General features: G+C 40.0%; 1 protein-coding gene across 2 annotated transcripts in view; it reads right to left on the reverse strand.

The window, feature by feature from the left end:
• The window catches only part of RBL2 (RB transcriptional corepressor like 2), a 50773-nt gene extending 37628 nt beyond the window's left edge, over positions 1-13145 (reverse strand). The window contains exons 1-4 of one of the 2 annotated variants that reach the window (XM_080827848.1): positions 12789-13145; positions 9951-10081; positions 7468-7668; positions 3334-3398 (exon numbers count right to left, since the gene is read on the reverse strand). In XM_080827848.1, coding sequence (XP_080683974.1) covers positions 3334-3398; positions 7468-7668; positions 9951-10081; positions 12789-13028 — 637 coding nt within the window. In that variant the 5' untranslated portion in view covers positions 13029-13145. Of the gene's footprint in view, positions 1-3333; positions 3399-7467; positions 7669-9950; positions 10082-11841; positions 11978-12788 lie in introns of those variants that run through there. The other variant, XM_080827849.1, reaches the window with a different exon arrangement.
• Positions 13146-13501: the final 356 nt, after the last annotated feature.

Consider the following 13501-nt stretch of genomic DNA (forward strand, 5'->3'; position numbering starts at 1 on the left):
TTAACTAATCAAAAACAAAAAAGTAAAAAAAAAATAAAAATACATGGAGACGAACAATGGTCCAACATTTCTGGGATGAAAAAACCAGTTCTAATAGGAAAACTCATTAAAAAAAAAAAAGATTAGTAGAAACACTTAAGATAGGAACAGCTGAAAAATGACTTTTTCATGTATATACTTAAAAAAGACCAGAACCTATAATCAGAGTCCTAGTAGTAATATTTTAGATACTTTCTACACAATAATACAAACTCGTACAAATTAATGCAACCAGATCACAATGGAAGTCTAGAGCTAATATCTCAGGAGTGATGTAGATACATGGTAACAAAAAAAAAAAAAAAAAAAAAGAAACCAAAACTCAAACCTATAGAAACATGTCATTTCTGTAATGCTAGCTTAAGTCTAACACTGAAATCAGTTTTTACAGTCAGGTAAACAGTTTTATTCTTAGAAATTAAGAAATCTTTCCAGACTTCTTTTATAACTTCGAGCATATCCCTTTTCTCATTCAACACTGCATACACATGCTTCCTACTGATTTTACATTCTTATAATATCACATAAATTCAAGTTTAATAGCTAACATACATCTGAGGGATTATTTCTAAACCTCAACATTTTCACATGTAATGCCTGCCCAAATACATGCACGCACGTACACACACACACTGCTTTGTTTCAGGCTTTTTTTTCCCTCTCCTTTCCTCCAAAGAAAATTGCCACTTACCTCTACATATCAGGATAACTCTCTTTTTGTAAAGATGAAAACATTCAACAAATCAACTTAAATGAATTAAAGAGAAAATTTTTTTTCTGTTGTCATAAAGACAAATGATAATTAATAGGTTAAGTTTTGCACTGATAAAACCAAACTAACCTGCTTGGTTCCACTATAAAGATGTTTCATACTAAAGTGTACTCATTTTCTCAAATGTAAAAGAGGAAGTGGAACCTACTGGTTTCAAGCTACAAAGCCCATCACATTGACAAGCCTAAACTTGTTACTGGTTTGTACTTGCCATAAAGAAAAAAAAAAAAAAAAAACAAAACACCACAAACCAGCAGCACTGTAACTTCTAACACAAAAACAGAAAGGCCCCTGAAGATCAAAATCTTAAATTCCCAAGACTGTCCCACATGACATACAAATCCTGACCTTAGACACAGATCTCACTTGGTTAAGATAAGTTATCTTTCAAATAAAGATAACTTGTTTAAACTCCAAAGTTGGCTTATTTATCAGGAATGAGGAGATTGGAGAGTGTAAAACAGGAAGTGGCACCGACTGGTCTTCAAGCCACAAAGCCCTTCATGATGACAAGCCCAAACTTGTCACTGGTGTATACTTGCCACAGGAAGTCAACGAAGGTAAGAGGCAGAAAGTTGGCTTCCGTATGAGGAATGAGATCATCTGGGATTGCCCATATGCTACAGGGAAGTCAGAGAAAGGTGGCTACAGAAGAGTACAACTCTCTCCAAACAACTAAATCAAGAACTGAATAAAACGAATTCAACAACTCTATTAGAAAAGTTCCTGGTGAATCATAAAAGATTGTAGTGTCAGACGGTGAGGAGACAAAGACTCTTCAGATTAAGTAATTACAGATGGAACTAATAATAAAACACAAACACTGAATTAACTGTAGAGACAAAAACACATGCCACCCCAGGTAATCAAGTGAGACCAAAATGTAAATAAGGACAATAAATTGTTTGTAAATAGTTTATAAAGTACCAAACACATTCACTCCCAGGTACACATGCACCATAAGAGACATAAACAGATAAAAATCCCAGAAGTCAACATATACCTGCCCACAATCGAATGACAATATTAATACCACATATAATACCAGCCACGGCAAACTAAAAGTGACAGCAAGGGTGACTGCCACTATGAGAACAGTTTATATTCTCCTACGCCTTTATTTTGTGCCACTTACCCTATCACATTTATCTCCACTAAAGAAATATGCCAATGTGATGGAAAGGAGAATAACTAGCAGCTTATTTTGGCAGAAGATTTTTCTTTTATTTAAATTCAATCAGCCAACATACAGTAACATCATTAGTTACAGATGTTGTGTTCAATAATTCATCAATCGCATATAACCCCCAGTGCTCATCACATCACTTGCCTTCCCCAGGGCCCGTCACCCAGTTGCCCCATCCTCCCACCTACCCATCCCTCCACAACCCTCCTTTTGTTTCCCAGAGTCAAGAATCTCTCGTGGTTTTTCTCCCTCTCTGACCTCCTCCCATTCAGTTTTCCCTCCCTTCCCTTATGATCCTCTACACTATCTCCTATATTCCACATATGAGTGAAACCATATGATAATTGTCTTTATCTGACTGACATTTCACTTAGGTAATACCTTCAATCAACCATAAAGCTCAAGGAGGAAGGCTGAGCTCTCATTTAACTAGCTAGTTAAAACTCATTTAATCAGCTATAATCAGACACATCAAACCCAAGACCAATGGAGTGACGCATCCTTGCTTGAGGGCCTTTACCTCTGGCAAGAAACCAAGAGCTAGATCTGGGTTCAAATCCTAGCTCTGCTCCTAGCAACTAGTTTTTGGGCCTCAGTTACCTAACCTTAAAAGTAAATTATTTGGGCTACTTGATCTAATAATGAGAATCACTTACATTTATGAAATTCCTTCCAGCTCTGATTCTTTGGTTATAACTTTGTATTTTATTGGGTTTTCTTAACAGCAAAGGCATTCTACATAGTCTATGTAATTAATGTAACTTATTTTCTTCTTGAGATTACTAAGAATCATTTCTACATGGAAATATGGAGAGAACCAAAAAAATAAAAAATAAAAACATATTTCACTGAATATAGACCTTGGGTAAGTTAAGGGGGATGAGAAGGGGGAGGAAATAAATTGTATCCAAAGGCATTTGAGCAAGTGTCTTTATTTGAACAAGATGCAAAAAGTAATCTGAACTACACATACTGAGATGAGCAGTCACACTCAAAGAAATAAGATGTGGCTCATGAAAAATACAGCTGAAGATACCAGTACAGACCATTAATGTGTTTTCAGTCCATAACTCAGAAGAAGAATAGTTTTGACCAGAAAAGATGTTACATAAGAACAAAATTAAAGGATTTTCCACTTTTAATAAAAGAAGTTTTGGACATTATAAAGAAATTTAAATCTCTTATGAAAAAGCAATACTCAAAAATGAATCTGAGACTAAAACCCTTAAGAAATTTTTCATTGTGCATCTTTCCCTGATACACATTACAGGTTGACAAAAGTACTATGTGAACATTTAAATAAGCTAACATCTAGATAAATATTGCTCTGTCTTACCTTTTGCATATATAAAGAGCACCCAACAAAAATGGAAAACCTCGGACACGGTACAGGGCTGTCGCCTTTGGGGGAGAAAAAAAAGCCATGAGATAACAGAAGCATGCGAGAAAGACACCACAAGTGACTATAAAGTAGGTGAGACACGAAACCCACAGTTAAAGGGAATGAGCAGATTCACTTCACACAGAAAACACGCAAAAGTTCTGCTCCAACCAAATCCTGGTAAGGACAAAGCCAAGGAGAGTTCATCCCAGAAAAAAGAATGGTTTTCAAGGTCAAGACAGGTAAGGTGGAAAATGAGTGACAACAGTTCTTCTAATGACATCAGCAAGGCTGATGCTGCTTTGGGACCTGTGTATGCTGATTATTTCCCCATTTTTTCCCCCTTTATCACAGCTGATAAACTGTAAACCCATCCCTCCCTCCCTAAAGACATTGCAGATTACATTAAGTCACAAAAGGACTATTTAATGTAACTTCTGGGCTTCCTAGAATTTTTTATTCTTTATCGTTAAGACGATCCATTCTATTTTGTCAATGCTGTCTGTTGAAGGGAGTTTCGGACCTGTTTTAAGTTTTCGTCTTAACCCTGGTCAGAACCCCGGGACCTGTTTTAAGTTCTCGTCTTAACCCTGGTCAGAACCCCCGGCAATGTTTAGATAAAACATCTATGGTCTCCACATTCCAACCAGGAGCTCTAATAAGAAGAATCAGGACACTGGGGTTTAGTTCTCCCACTGTCCTTCACAAAGCACACTTGCTGTCCATATGTCTCAGTCTCGTCATCTGCTGAACAATCATTCTACTTGGGCAGAGTTCTGTACTTAAGTCACCAGTCCACAGCGACATTAAATTTCAGTGCCCTGCTTTTTAAAAGTGGCCTCTGGGGCACCTGGGTGGCTCAACTGTTAAGCGTCTGACCCTTGATTTCCGCTCAGGTCATGACCTCAGGGTCTGGAGACCGAACCCCTCATTGCGCTCCACACTCAGCGCAGAGTCTGCTTGAGATTCTCTCTCTCACTCTGCTCCTCCCCATTTTCGTGCATGTTCTAAGATAAGCAAAATCTTTTAAAAAATTAAAAAATACAAAATAAAAGTGGCTCCGTACCACAGGCACATGAGAACTATTCAGTTTTAATGTCTACCAAGATAAAAGCCAAACTTTTTTTAGCTTAAAACTCAAGCCACTCTAAAAACTGAATCTTTAACTTGAGAACCCTAGAATTCAACCTACTAGACCAAACTGCCTCTTATTTTGCCACTTTGGTGCATTCCTTCTTTGGAGCCTACAATGAAGGCTCTACCTACATTTCCAAATTCACCCATCGAAATCCTACCCATCATTCCTTACTCCATGGATCCTTAGCTGACTGGCTCATGTACAGTGCTTTAATTCTGGCTCAGAAGTTGTACGTTTCTATTGTCTTTCACATTTCTACATGCCTCCTCTCCACAACTATACTATAAGCTCTCAAAAGACAGTGGCTGTAGGGTTTTGGTTTGTTTTTTTTTTTAAGACTTGTGTCCTGGGGCATCTGGGTGGCTTAGTTGGTTAGGGATTCAACTCTTGATTTTGGCTCAGGTCACGATCTCAGAGTCATGGGACTGAGCCCCGTACTGGGCTCTGTGCTGAGCATGAAGCCTGCTTAAGATTCTCTTTCCCTCTTACTCTCACTCTCTCAAAAATAAATAAATAAATACTTGTGTCCTATATAATATCTAACAACATACTTCACACTAAGTTCTCAACAAATACCCAGTGACAAATTTTCAAAGTGTGTGTGAGATGTAGTACAGAGTCGTGATGAAGCACATGGGTTCTACAAGCAGACCACTAATTTCAGTAATAGCTCCATACTTACTGTGTGACCCTGACCAAATTACTTAACCTCTCAATGGCTTATGTTTCTCTACCTGTAACAACATCAACCTCATATGGCTGTCATATGGATTCACTGAATACAGATTTATTTTATTTAATATTTCTTTTTTTTTTTTTAAGATTTTATTTATTTATTTGAGTGAGAGACAGCATGAGAGAGGAGAAGGTCAGAGGGAGAAGCAGACTTCCCATGGAGCTGGGAGCTCGATGTGGGACAATCCCGGCACTCCGGGATCATGATCTGAGCTAAAGGCAGTCACTTAACCAACTGAGCCACCCAGGTGCCCCCTGAATACAGATTTAAATCTTAGAACAGTCCCCATAATAAACGCTCAGTAAATGGTGTATGTTACTACTATTAGCCAAAAGTACTAATTACAGAGTGATCTAAATGTAAAACTTTTAAAATTAAGTTATTTTACAATTTTCTTAACTGTAATTAGGTAATACAGATACCCTACTAAATATCAAAGCAAGTACAATCTAAAATCATTTTCTACAACACTCCAAAGAGAGAAGATATTATCTCTCTTTCTGTAAATGATGAAATCAGCCTCACTCAGATTTAGAACAAAGCACTAAACTTTGGAAATAGTTCTCTAAAACTACAAGCAAACTACACCAGCTGCTTCCTTAGCAGTGGGGTCAACTAAGAAAGTACAGAGTTTCTTTTATTTTTAAAAGCTATTCACTTGGGGCACCTGGGTGGCTCAGTCAGTTAAGCATCTGCCTTCAGCTCAGGTCATGATCTCAGGGTCCGGGGATCGAGCCCCATGTCGGGCTCCCCACTCAGCAAGGAATCTGCTTCTCCCTCACCCTCTGCCTCTGCCCCTGCTCCATTTCTCTCCCTCTTGTTTCCTCTCTCTCTCAAATAAATAATTTTTTTTTTTTAAAAAAAGCTACTCACTTACTTATGTAAACACCTTTCATAATTTGGGAAAAAAAACTTATATTGAAAGAGAAGCAAAAAAAAAAAAAAAGAGAGAGAGCGAGCGAGTGAGCGAAAGAAAGAGAGGCAGACATTATTCATTCAAGTATAACAACTCCTTTTCCCTGACTTGTCTTGTCAACATTCTTCTAGTTTAGTTTAAAAACAATTTCCAGGGGCGCCTGGGTGGCTCAGTCGGTTAAGTGGCTGCCTTCAGCTCAGGTCATGATCCCAGGGTCCTGGGATCGAGTCCCACATCGGGTTCTCTGCTCAGCGGAGAGTCTGCTTCTCTCTCTCCCTCTGCCTGCTGCTCTGCCTGCTTGTGCTCACTATTTCTCGCTCTCAAATAAATAAATAATCTTAAAAAAAATTTCCGATTCTACTTTATGAAAAAGTATTCATGATAAAGGTAGAGAATTTACTTCCCAAGATTGCCTTTATCGGGAAAGATGGAAAACACTGAGCCAGAGTAAGCTTATAGATTTTGCAGACATGATCAGAAAGCACAAATTCAAAAAACATTTTTTTAATTTCCAAAAAAAAATTAAAAAAAGAAAGAAAGAAAGCACAAATTCATGATCATTTTAGGTCCCCTACTCTTCCCCATCTAATTTCTCTACTCTTCATTGACTGTAAACTTCAAAATACACACAGAAGCCAGTTCAGAGGGGATTATCTGTCACTAAGCTGGACATAAAAGTCAAATAATACAAATAGTCAACACAGCCAATAACAGAAAATCGAGGAGTCAAATTCTATATCCAAGGCGGCCAATTGGCAAAAATATCTAAGATCTGACTTTTGCATTTTGGGGTGCTTAAATGAAAAGGTTAAGTTTACAGAAATAATAATTCCATGCATTTCGCAATATGAAGGAAGCCAAATTCTTCATGGCTAACATGAATCAAGAAGCAAGAAATTATTATTAAAAGAGAACTATTGGAAAGAAAGATTATTTATGAAATCACATTTGGGGTTTTTTTGTTTTTTGTTAAGACCAGCAAAATAGGGGCGTCTGGGTGGCTCAGTGGGTTAAGCGACCAAATCTTGATTTCCGCTTAGCTCATGGTCTCATGGTCTGTGAGACTGAGCCCCGTGATGGCCTCCTCCCGGGGCCTGGAGCCTGCTGAAGAGCCTCTCTGCCCCTCCCCACACACCCAGTGCAAGCATTCTGTCTCTCTCTCTCTCTCTCTCAAAAACACAAAAACAAAACAAAACAAAAACCTAACAAAATAAATTGAGGGACACCAACTGAGGGATCAGAACTGAAGCACAGATCAAAAAAAAAGTATATTCCTGACTAACGAATATAAAAACATACCGCTGTTTTCTTCCTCTCTGTTGACGAGGCTGCTCCTCTTGAGGATATTTAAAAATGTCCTGAAAAATGGGTTCGTATTTCTTAAAAATTACCGCTGAAACAGTGAAGTTTCTTTCTAATCTCTCAGTACGTTCTCTGAAATGTGGGGGTAGATTTGCCATGTCTTCCCACTTCTTCATCTTGTTAAAAAATTCAATTAAGCTGATATTAAAAATAAAAAATGGAGATATTTTCAAAATTAACACAAAGGTGGGGTACACAAATATAATCAAAAATTTAACTCATTAAATTATATTACTTTAAGACGGTGATAAAATCACACCTCATGCCTCTGACTAGCTTAATTTCTTACAGATTGGTTTATTTCTCTGATTTTCCTAAATCTATTTTTCTGAAATTATCAGAAGGCTTTATTTTTTAATTATGAAATAAAAATAGTAAATAGAGTAATGTAACCAACACTTACGTATTCAACTGCCAAATTTAACAAACATTAACATATTGAAGAAATTTTGCCATGTTTGCATCAGATCTACCAAAACAGCCAAATTCCCATCTGTACTATTCCCTAAACCCATGCCCCTCACTGCCGGCCCAAAGATAACCACCATTCTAAAGTTAGTCTGAATCCTTCCCATCCCCGTGACTATACTTACTACTTAGTATAGGTACTATATGCATCTAAATGTATCCATAAACAGTAAGTGGTATCTTTTGTATGTGTGGCATTAAGATTTTAGATAAATAGTATCATATTGTAAGTAGAATTCTGCAACTTGCTTTTTCATTCAATGTTTCTGAGATTAACACTGTTAGACGTAGATCTCATTGATTTTAACTGTTAAAAATATTCCTTCCTATGAACTACCATGACTTTCTGCATTCATTCCCCAACCAATGGAAATTGAGTTCTATTTTTACATTATGACCCCAAAATGCTGTAATCGACACATTCTTGTACATGTATGTAAGAGCTTCTTTCAGGACACCAAGAAGTAGAATTGCTGAATCGGAGACTGTGCATCTTCAACTTCACTAGATTTGGTCAAATTTCCCATTCGAGGGGCCATGCCAATTTATACTCTCACCAACGTACACCAGCAATACAGAGTTCCCATTTCCCTACATAATGACCAAAGCTGGCTTTATCAGACTTCAAATTTCCCCAATCTGATGAGAGTAACAGATACCTTGTTTTTAATTTGAACTTCCTTGGTTACTAGTGAAATTGAACATCTTTACATACATCGATTAGCTATGTGAGTTTTGACCTTTGGGAAACCACATTCTTTACCCCTTGTTTAGTGGCTGTTTGTCAAACATGCAACCATTTGTTAGTAGCTCTTTATATAAATCTGGATGCTGATCTTCTGTCAGTTATACACATTGGAAATACCTTCTCCTGACATACTTTGTTTTTAACCCATTTTAGTCCATTATGGCGAAAAATAAATAATCTGAACTCAAAGGTAAAAATTTAAAGATCGAAACTGAGTTTCTGAAATGGAACTACACCTAAAGCCTAGGACTGTATTACTTGCACTAAAATGTTGGATAAGCCAATTTACTACGGTTTATGATGATGATTCCATAATCTGACCTTTGCTTCTAAAGTTCCAATCCTAACTGGATTGCCCTGCCTCCCCTTTTCTTCTCCGTAATGATTATACTTTTGCACCTTATTTAAGTCCACTTATGCAGGTATACAGTTCAGGGGTTCAACTCTTTATGCACTGCCTCTTGTTCTTAGGCCTAAATATAATTTGGGATGGAGTTCAAGGTTAATAGACTACAGCTTAAATATTACATTTCTTCTTATTTTAATAGTAAGTGATTTTTTAAACCATTAGGTACATAAATTTTGCCTGTGGCATTCTCCCACCACAAAGTGCCAAATAATCTTTTCCCGCCAATCTTTAGTAAGTCATAAAAGAAAATTCACCCAAATGGCACAAATGATAAATGTAATCAATTCAATTATACAACAGATAGAAAAAGCAATTTCTGCCTCTTCTTTAAACCATTATTTGGCCCTTTCAGGAACTGATTGTAAGAGTGTTGCTTATCCCCCAATACAGGAAACGGAGAAGTCTTTACACACTCCATATATTAAAATATAAATCCTGTACATGTAGTTTTAAGTTTAATATCATATTTTATTTACCTCTACAATTTAGAGTATATCCTAAAGTTTCTCAATATCCTTATTTAGAATTCTCCCAATACTGTACAATAAGCCATAACCTTTAATAGTAAACTCTTCATATAAATGCCTAATACATTAAAATTTCAATATTTTTCACTAAAGAGTAAAAATATAATAAATACTTATATGTAGTAAAGGAAAACCACGACCTAATTTCTAAATTCAGCACTCTATAGGTACAAATGCCTGGGAAATGATGAGAGGATTCTTAATATCACTACGATTTTTGAGCTTTCATATTTGTCACACTCTACCTTTCAAACTCTGACATAGTTACCTCTGCTCTGAACATCGCAGGATTCTAGTTAAAGATACATAGTTTCCTTCAACTGTCCCTTTGCTTACAGTTGGCACAGATTTTCTGCAAGCCACATATAAGGCACATGCTAACCAGTGAAGATCATTTCCCTGTAAAAAATAAAAGAAAACTGAGTTTTAGCTAATGAGCTATATAAACATTTCAATATAATAACCTTTCTAGATTAAATGGAAGGCACTGTTTTTATGTTTGCAGGAAACTGTATTTTCAATGATGGCTCTATCTATCCCATGTGCTCCTTATACTGGGACATTAACATTTTCACACTGGGAGATAGGAATCTGTGTTCCATTCCCTCATTTTCAACTGTCTCAACTAATAGCACAGGTGAAAATGATGCTATGTACCTTGCAAGATCAGAAAGGGCAATAATTCTACCTGACTCACTCTCTCAGCATACATGCCCTGGGTGTCCCACTCTGGGACAAATTAAGTCACAGAGACTCAATTTTCTTATCCCAGGGCTGTGAGAATGAAATGAGTTACAAGTATAAAGCCCAGAAAATACAAGAAATCAAAAGATAAAATTCTATAACCAATACTCTGTATTCAACATCATATTGAGGGGAGTCTGGGTGGCTCAGTCAGTTAAGTGTCTGCTTCCACTTGGGTCGTGATCTCAGGGTCCTGGGATAGAGCCCTGCATCAGGCTCACTGCTCAGTGGGGAGTCCGCTTCTCCCTCTCCTCCAGGCTCCTTCCCTCTCTCCCTATCTCTGTTGCTGTCTCTGTCTCTCTCTCTCTCTCTCAAATAAAATATTTTTAAAAAATTTCATGAGTCTTATTTTCCATCGTACACTTCCATGAGACTGACAACCTACGTTATCTTAGAGCATACCCAACTACGAGCTCCACAACAGTGGAGATTTAAGTTTTGTATGCTGCTCTGTACCCACCATCTACAACAGTATCTGGCAAAGAAGAGGTGATAGGGGCACCTGGGTGGCTCAGTTGGTCAAGCCTCTGCCTTCCGCTAAGGTCATCATCCCTAGCCCCGCATCAGGCTCCCTGCTCAGTGGGAAGTCTGCTTCTCCCTCTCTCTCTGCCTGGCGTTCCACCTGCTTGTGCTTCTCTGTGTATGTCAAATAAATAAAAATCTTTAAAAAAAAGAAGAAGAAGAGGTGATAAATATTTGATAAATGCCTATTTGTTCATTCATTGGGTAAACTGAGCTAAGAATCTGAAGTCCAAGTCTTTTAAAAATTGAGTAATCACACACGTGTTTTTAGAAATAATTTACTAACCATCAATTGTCACTTGCTCATATAACACCGGGCTTCATACAACTTAACCCCTCTGAGGTGAAATACCTCAGCTGTACGGTGATAATTACTTGTTCTATGCAATTTAAGAGAAGACCGTGAGGATAAAATAAGAGCTTATTTGGAAGCACCACGCCCATCACCAAAGAGCCATTGAAACCACTGACCACAGAACCACTGAGAAATAAATAGGAATATGACCTATTCAGCCACAACCACATCACCTAAGCAGAGGAAGGAGCTCTGTAACTCTCAAGCAGAAGCAGGGTCCATGACCACCTTTTGTGCCAGAAACTACACATGACCTTAATAAACTTTCAGAACTCTGATGTAGGCACAAATATCTCAGATTTACATATCACAAAATTGAGTTTTGGAGTGGTGAAACAAACTGTCCAAAGTCACCTACGTCTGTCAAGTTCTAAAGCCACTATATTACTAGCCTTCCCCCCTCCTTCCACGCTGTAGATGTAACTACAGGGAGAAGGAATTGAAATAAGATTCTATTATTGCAAGAATAAACAGAAAGTAACCCTAGTGAGTCACACACAGGCAAACAAAACATCCTATTATTATAATTAAACAATACCTTGCTTAGGCCTCCTCATTCTATTGGCCCCGCTCTTTCCACAAATTGTAAAACAACTTCAGAAAATCTCACGGCCTCCTGTTTAATGCCACACACAGGCAAACAGCTGGTAAACAATCCACACTTCCGTGTCACTTCCCATTGGTCCATAAAGGGGAGGTGCCTACAGAGTTGAGCCTCACTGGCTAGAAGGGCCAGTTTTCTCTTCGGCAAGCCCCGTCCGAAGAAAGGGACATGACAGGCCGAAATCACAGCGGCTATAGAGTCCCGGGTAACGTCTGGGGTGACCAAAAGGTCCTCAAGGTCGTCCCAGTCCGGACTTCCTAGGGGCAAATGGGGGGCGTGTATCTAGATGCAGAAAGGCAGGAAGCCCGTTTCATTTGCCCGCAGGAAGATTCGCCTCGGTGTACACACAAACGCAGCCCGAAACTTGACGCGCTTACTCCACGGATGCAACGCCGGGACAAAGGCAATTTGGCACAGCAGGAAAAGAACTGAAGGAGCAGCCTAGCAACCGAGGCGCTAAAATCGGGCTGATCTCCGTGGGAGCACAGCCAAGCCCCCTCCCCTTCTCCTTACGGCCTCAACAACTGCACCTGTTCATTCCGCCAACAAGGTGGTTGTACTTCTGCAATCATGACCCCAGCACGACCTCAGCCTCGCGCTGCCACTTTAGGGCAAGAGGTGTTCCCCACTCGGAACTCGAAAGGGAACAGCTGCGAGACGAGGGTCAGTTGCAGGGCCGCTATAAGCTTCCCGAAAGCCAGGTCTCCAGGACCGAGGTATCCAGGGAGGAGTCCCACGGCTCTGCAGGCTGGGGACCGGAGACCGGGGGTCTCCCGGAGGGTCCCTGCAGGGCGCCAGACCCGGAGGGGTGGGGCCCCATTCCCGCGGTGGGGCGCGACAACTAGGCCCGGAAAGCCCCACCTCTCTTCCCCCGGGCGCACCTCCAGAGTGTAGCTCTCGCTCATGTTGCGGTAGCTCTCCCAGGCCTCGGCCCGCGCCGCCTCGTCCATGTTTAGGCGGCTGCACAGCTCCTCGAACCGCTGCTGGGTCTGAGGCGCCGGCGACCGGGCCGGCTGCGCGGCGTCCTCCGCCTCCCCATCGTCTTCCTCCTCCTCATCCGAGGCTGCGGCCGCCGGAGGAGGAGGCGGGGGCGGCGGCGACTGGTCGCCTCCCGACGGCATAGCGCACCCCTGGGCGGCCGGTCCTCAGGTGAGCTGAGGGCCAGAGCCCGCAGCCATTCAAACCGCGAAGCGCCCGCCCGTCCGCCGTCCGCACGGCGACTGCGCCGCCACCAAAGTGGAGAAACCTCTTGTAGGCACCCGTAGTTCCGAGCGTGGCCTGCTGGGAAATGTAGTCCGAGCCGGAAGCCCACGGGGGTCAAAAATCATATTTAAAAAATCAAGTTTCTTGAGCTAAAATAAAAGCGGCTTTGCTAGTTTTTAAGTACGTCCCCGTGGTGGAACCATTCGGCAGAGCTGTCTTGAAGAGAACACATCCAAAAAACATTTTGTGATGGTTTAGTATCCAATGTATCTCCAAAATTAATACTCATTATCTGGGTGTCCTTATCTCTAAAATAAGAACAATAGCAAACAAGGGCCTGTCTGCCTAAGTTCTAATTTCAACATCGCTCCTAATTTCTCGTTATTTCCTA

The sequence above is a fragment of the Martes martes genome, assembly GCF_963455335.1.
Source record: "Martes martes genome assembly, chromosome: 17".
NCBI lineage: Eukaryota > Metazoa > Chordata > Mammalia > Carnivora > Mustelidae > Martes > Martes martes.